The sequence below is a fragment of the Neomonachus schauinslandi genome, chromosome 4, assembly GCF_002201575.2.
Source record: "Neomonachus schauinslandi chromosome 4, ASM220157v2, whole genome shotgun sequence".
In the NCBI taxonomy this organism is placed as follows: domain Eukaryota; kingdom Metazoa; phylum Chordata; class Mammalia; order Carnivora; family Phocidae; genus Neomonachus; species Neomonachus schauinslandi.
The window spans coordinates 33,825,019-33,831,901 of NC_058406.1; the positions used below are offsets into that span (position 1 = coordinate 33,825,019).

Below are 6,883 nucleotides of genomic sequence, written 5' to 3' on the forward strand. Positions count from 1 at the left end.
GGGGGGGGGGGGGGGGGGGGGGGGGGGGGGGGGAGGGGGGGGTGGTGCTGCGCTTCTAAGGAGATGGGCGGTAAAAGGTGTGACATAATGGGTTAGAGAGTATGTGTTACCTTGATGAGATGGGATGGAGGTGGTGGGACACCCATGGGAAATGGTGGGGACCAAGAAAGTGTGATACTCATAAGAGATGAGAGTACCAAAAGAGTGACACACTTGTAGGATATGGGGGGCGGGGTGGCACCAAGTCAGTGTGACATTCTGAGAGACGGTGGAAAAGTATCTTCTACTCTCACAGGTCAGGGTTCTACCCAGGTGAGGTGGGGTTGGGGAGGGGAATGACCTGCCCCAACTAGGGGTGCCCCTATGAGTGGGCCTTCTCAGTGTGTCATTATGTGTCAAGTGTGTATGTGTGTCATTGTACCTGTAGGTGCTGTTTTGTTCAGGGATTGAGCTGGGGTAGAGAATTTTCAGGGAAGGGAGTCTAGGCTGTGGTTCTTATCCTGTGGTTTCCCTTCTCAGAAAAAGTCCAAGAAATCCTCCGAGACACTGACCTTCAAGAGGCCTGAGGGCATGCACCGAGAGGTCTATGCACTGCTCTACTCTGACAAGAAGCAAGTATTAGAATCCCAAGCCCCCCAGGTTCTGGTTCCCTGACCAGTCTGCATGTCCCTATCTCCTGGTTTTCTCTGCCAGTTCTCTCCCTGCCTCCCTCCCCAGTTGGGGCTCCTGCTTACTCAGGAGGATGCAGGAGGAGCTCAGACCTCTCATTCCAGGATGTGACTTTCTTGCTCTAGGGTAGATCAGCCTGGGCCCAAAGGCTCTCTACACACCTCTGACTCTAACCTCCCATCTCTCCAAACCCTACTGCCAGGGATGCACCCCCACTGCTACCCAGTGACACTGGTCAAGGCTACCGCACAGTGAAAGCCAAGTTGGGCTCTAAGAAGGTGCGGCCCTGGAAGTGGATGCCATTCACTAACCCAGCCCGCAAGGATGGAGCTATGTTCTTCCACTGGCGACGGGCAGCTGAGGAGGGCAAGGACTACCCCTTCGCCAGGTTCAATAAGGTGAGCCATCACCATTTGGACATAGGCCAAGGTCTCTGAGCTACTCCTGGGCGCTCTCAGCCTCCTGGGGTTGGCTCCAGAGGCACGGTCAGTCTTTGTGTCAACCACAGTTGCCCACTCAGTCCACATGGCAAATAGCTGCAGGGTGAGACTTCATGGGTCTCTTCCGCCCATGGGATCCTGTCCTTTCCTGGGCCTGGTCTGGTTTTTGGTGGCTTCTCTTGGCCCTTCAGATGTTGCTGTTCCTCAGAGCTATGTCCTTGTCTCTCTGTACTTCCTCCCTAGTGTGTCTCATTTTCTCTGTGGCTTCAGTTGCCTGCTACATGCCAGTGACCCCACTTAATATCTCCAGGCCAGAGCGATAGCCAGTCATTTACTTAATGTCTCTCCGTGAAGGCCCCACAAGAACTTCAAATAGGTACCCTTGAGCAGAACTCATCCATTCCCTCTCTTCCTCACCCATATCAGTGAATGGCACCACCGTCCACCCAGCTACCCAAATCAGAAACTTGAGAATCATCCTTGACTTCACTTCTCCTGCAGTCTCTAATTATTTCAGTCAACAACAGGACAAAGAAGGTAGGGAAAGACAGATAACAAACATGTAAGCAAATAAATTGGATTCTTTCAGATAAGAGCCGTCAGTAAAATGAAACCAGGATATGAATGGAATATGAAATGAGTTAAAGAGTGAACTTGGAAGCGTAGGGGAGGCCTAATTTAGGTAATGTGGTTAGGGTGGGCCTCTCTGAGAAGGTGGCATTTGAACTAAATCTCAGTGATAATCTCATCGAGTCCTGCTCTTTCTGTTTCCATAATAAACCATGTCTGCCTTTGTTCTTCATTCCCTGTGCTGGCACCCTGGTCCGAGCTGAATCATCTCTGGTCTAGGTTACCGAGGCTCAGAGCAGGGCCTTACCCACACTCCCCCAGCCAGTGAGAAGCAGAGCTGGGCTAGGCTACGATTTCCTAGGCTGTTGTTCAAGCCATTATACGATATGGTGTCACAGTCTGTACAGCCCGGAGTAGCCTAGACTTGGAGGCTGAAAACGCTGGGGCCTGATGCCATGACTTCAAGTCCCGACTTTCCCCCTCTCAGCCCTGTGTAGCCAACTGTCCCTGCACAGCTCTGCCTGGATGTCTCACAGGCTTCTCGGACTGAGCGCATCGGGGTATGACCCATCATTCTCCCCCAGCCAAGACAGACCTGGTTTTCCTCCATCTCAGCACCATCCTCAGACGCCCTCAGGTCCAGCGGAGGGAGAGGCTGGAGGTGTAGGATTGAGAAGGGACAACCAAGAGGTGAGATGTTGAGGCGATCAGACAGTTTGAGGAGAAGATGAAAGAATGTTCATTCTGTATTTGGTAAATGCTGCTTTGTGCCAAGTCAAGCCCTAGGCATTGAGAACAAAAAAATGCACCAGAAACAGTATCTGCCTGCAAGAAACTCTCCATAATGTTGGGGAGGGAGTGGGGAGAGCCACAGGCAGTTACAGTTTGGTAGGATACATGCTGTTTTGGGAGGACCTGAAGGCCATGGAAGCCTCCTGGCGCAGTTAGGGCTGGAGTTGTGTCCTAAAGGATGTCACCAGGCGATGTTAGAAAAGGAGTGTAGTGACTTTCAGGCACAGGGGCCAGCAGGAGCAAAGGCAGAGATAGAAAACCCGTCCCACGTATGGCCTGCTGCAGGCATTTCCCTCCTGAGGAAGCCTAAAGCCCGGGGTAGGACATGGTGGAAGGTGAGGCCTGAGAGGTCAGCAGGGCCAGGTCAGGCAGGGCTTGGCAACCAGGCTCAGGAATCTGGGCTTGGCCCTCATATCCTTGGGTAGCGACTGACAGATTTTTAAATAGAGTACTGTCAGGATCCAATTCGAGTCTTAGAAAGATCATGGTGACTACAGGTGGAGGATGAAGTCGGAGTAAGGTGAACTAATGATCTTCCCTCCAGTACTGCTGGTTCCTGGGGCCCCACTCTCAGTCTGTGACTCCCCAGCCGCTCTCTTGCTCAAGCCCGAGACACAGGGGTCACCTGTGACGGCGTCTTCCTTCACCCCTCATGTCCAGGTGCCAAGTCCTGTGGTTTTAACCCAAAGTTACGTCTGTGCCCTGTTCTCTACCTTCCACTGGTGCTGTTTTAGTTCCGGCCTCTTCCCTTCTCCCCTGGATTGTTTCCAAAACCTGCCAGCTGGCCTCCCAGGCTCTTGTTTCCCCCCATCTGTCCTTACTGCTGCCGGGGTGGTCTTTACAAAAGAGAATCATGATCATTTCTCTCTTCTCTTTCAAAGTAACCTTACTGTCTCCTGTCACCTCTTCCCTGACCAACCCTTATGCCCAGGCTGGATCAGGTGTCACTCATTATACCCTTAGGTATACCTTTGGCATCAAACTCGCCACACTGGACTAAATTATTTTTTCAGCTGGACTGTGAGCTCTGAGAAGGTAAGGGCACTGTCTTTCTTAATTCAGCACTGTGTTCCCAGCATAGGTCTGGCAGGCCCAGGATAAATACATGAATGAATGAATGGCTCCCTCACTTGACTGTGAGCTCCTTGAGAGCAGGACTGGCTACACAGTTCCTGAGCTTTTTTTTTTTAATTAAATGGAATTGAAATACATGGGGGGATACCTAACCAAGCCTGGGAAACCAGAGTGACTTCCCAGAGGAGCTAATGCCTGTAAGAGACCAAAAGGATGAGAAGTTATCTATTAGAAGAAGGAATGTGGAAGTGGGAATGCACTTCAGGCTGAGGGGGAGAGCCTGGCGTGTTCCCGACACTGCTAGTCATTTGTTTGGAACTTCAGGTGCATGAGGGACAGTGGCTGCAGAGAGGGCGGGTCGTCCACCCATCGGTTGATTCTGTAACTATTCATTGATACTTAGAGTGTGCCTGGTCCTGTGCTGACCTATGCTTTTGAGGAGTTTGTGAATTAGCTAGAAGGCACTTTTAGTGTAGTAGAGAACTTCTGAGGGTTTTAGGAAGAGATGTTTGGGTGACATGATCAGATATTTATTCTAGAACAGTGCTTCTGAAATTATCTGTGATGAAGGACCTTAAAAAAGTATTTCCAATCCATCAGAGACTGATAGTAAGGTTATAAGAAAAGACCAAATACAAGTCTGTGTTTGTTTTAAAGATTTTATTTACTTATTTGAGAGAGAGTGAGCACAAGTGGGGGCATGGAGGGGTAGAGGGAGAGGGAGAAGCAGACTCCCCACTGAGCACAGACCCCCCCCCCGACACAGGGCTCAATCCCAGGACCCCGAGATCACAACCTGAACCACCCAGGCGCGCCCCTCCCCCGTGTTTCTTCATATTCGACTCAGTGGCATGTGATTTCTGTGAAATTATCGTACTCTCACTCCTACTTTTCCCGTTGCCTACTCTCACTTTCCATACTTACGTAGACCACTGGTACCAGTTTGCAAACAGCACTGGTCTGCAGGCTATCCTTTAGGTAGCACTGGTCAGAGAGATCACATCTTGGCTGCGGATGGAGAATTGCTGGGAGGAGGATCAAATGGAGGCAGAGAGGCAGGTGGGGAGGCTGTTTCTCTGATGCAGGCAGTGGTGGTGGTGGTCTGGACTGCCATGTGGCAGGCGGAGATAAGAGATCCTGGGGGTAAAAGCCACAGCTTTATGGAAGGGGAGGGGTCAAAGGTAAAGGTAGGAGTTAAAGATGGTTTCCAGTCTTCTGGCTTGGGTACCTGTGTTGGCTAATGGTGACACTGACTGAGAACTGAACTGGAAGAGCTAGAAGTTTGAGGGAGGGTGACGAGCTCAGTACTGAACACTCGCATCCATTTCTGTTGAGGTGTAATCAACATATAATAATCTGTTAGTTTCAGGTGTACAACATGATTCATATTTGTTGTATATTGCAAATGATCAGCACTATCTGTCACCTGAACATATGAAGTTGGAGGTATATGTATATGTGGGACCTCCAGTAGGAGAAGCCTAAGAGGCAGCTGGAAATAGGGTCTTGAGAGCAGGTTTAGAGCCAATGTGGTTGGTCTTTGATAGAGAACAGGGACTTCCCTAGTCCAGCCTAACGTTGACTCCTTCCTGGGTTCTCTGACTGACAGGCCCAGCTGGTGGTGGTGCTTTTTGTCCATGAGGAAGGTCTGGGGTTGGGGGTGTGGCAGAGGGGAGGCAGGGACGTGTGTAGGGGTGCATGTACTGGGAGTAGGATTCAGGCCCCTTTATTCTGTAGAGAGAAGGGACCTTGGTCTGCTCTGGGGAGCTGCAAGTGTCATTGTCACCACTGGGTGGCAGGAGTGCTTCAGACAAGGGTTCCAGGGAGTCCGGGATCCTGGGCCTTTCTCCAGTATTTAGCCATCTGCTCTACTCCAGAGTTAACCTTTGGACTCCACAGAAGCACTTACATGTGAGCCCCTCACCTTAACCCTGGGGATGGGAGCATGCATCCTGTCACTGAGGCTCTGGAGCCGGAGGCATGGTCAGGTCGCTCCTGGACCCAATCCAGAGGCAGGCTGCGATCCTAGAGCCTGCCGGGGTCTCTAGGCGAGCGGTGTTTCCTCACGTGGAAACAGCATTTCCAGGCTGCCCTGTGCAGGGCCCCAGGCAGAGGGTTTGCTTTGGCCCAGCCTCGGGATGGGCGGTACACAGGAGGCGCTGTGATCGTGGGGGCTGGAGCCCGCTGGCCGTGACTTGATGTGGTGTGCCCCACTCTGTCCCTCTGTGCCAGTAGACTGTGCAGGTTCCCGTGTATTCCGAGCAGGAGTACCAGCTGTACCTTCACGACGACGCTTGGACCAAGGCAGAAACGGACCATCTCTTTGACCTCAGCCGCCGCTTTGACTTACGTTTTGTAGTTATCCATGACCGCTACGACCACCAGCAGTTCAAGGTGAGCTGGTGTCATGCATTTTTGCACGTGCGCCCAACCCCTGTGCCTGGCAGGCCCCCTGCCTTTACGCGACCCCTTCCCTATGCGTCTGGGCATTCATCCTCCCTTCCCACCGCGCCTTTATCTTCAGAAGCGTTCTGTGGAGGACTTGAAGGAGCGGTACTACCACATCTGTGCCAAGCTTGCCAACGTGCGGGCTGTGCCGGGCACAGACCTCAAGATACCGGTATTTGATGCTGGGCACGAGCGACGGCGGAAGGAGCAGCTGGAGCGTCTCTACAACCGGACCCCGGAGCAGGTCAGCCCGGAAGCCCTTGGCCTCCGTCCTGCCTGCTCTCGGTTTCCTCACGAGCCACTGTCCCTGCTCCACACCCCTTCCCCTCCCTCGTGGTCCCTCAGACAGCCCGGTGGCCCCACACCCCCGGCTCTGCGCCACCCCCTGCCGTGCACACGGCGGCATCTCGCTTTCCCAGGTGGCGGAGGAGGAGTATCTGCTGCAGGAGCTGCGCAAGATCGAGGCCCGGAAGAAGGAGCGGGAGAAGCGCAGCCAGGACCTGCAGAAGCTGATAACAGCGGCGGACACCACCGCGGAGCAGCGGCGCACAGAGCGCAAAGCCCCCAAGAAGAAGCTACCCCAGAAAAAGGAGGCGGAGAAGCCGGTGCGGAGACGGAGTCAGCCCAGCTCAGGGTGCAGGGCTCCGAGAGCACCCAGAGCTGGCGGGGTGCCGGGACTAACCCTGGGCCCTCTTGCTGCCACACCTCGGTCTCCGTAACTTCTCCCCCAGGCTGTTCCTGAGACTGCAGGCATCAAGTTCCCGGACTTCAAGTCTGCCGGCGTCACCCTGCGGAGCCAGCGGGTACGTGTCGCCTCCGTCACCATGCTGGGGCCCTGGGCTCCCTGCAGCCCGCGTGCGGCAGCCGGGGCACCGGAGCACCGGGGGGGG

General features: G+C 53.6%; 1 protein-coding gene across 1 annotated transcript in view; it reads left to right on the forward strand.

The window, feature by feature from the left end:
• Nucleotides 1-6,883, forward strand: part of DMAP1 (DNA methyltransferase 1 associated protein 1) — an 8,566-nt gene that overhangs the window by 523 nt on the left and 1,160 nt on the right. Inside the window, exons 3-8 of the mRNA XM_044914005.1 lie at nt 520-611; nt 872-1,067; nt 5,781-5,939; nt 6,070-6,237; nt 6,413-6,598; nt 6,725-6,796. Of these exons, the coding sequence (XP_044769940.1) occupies nt 520-611; nt 872-1,067; nt 5,781-5,939; nt 6,070-6,237; nt 6,413-6,598; nt 6,725-6,796 (873 nt within the window). The remainder of the gene's footprint in view (nt 1-519; nt 612-871; nt 1,068-5,780; nt 5,940-6,069; nt 6,238-6,412; nt 6,599-6,724; nt 6,797-6,883) is intronic.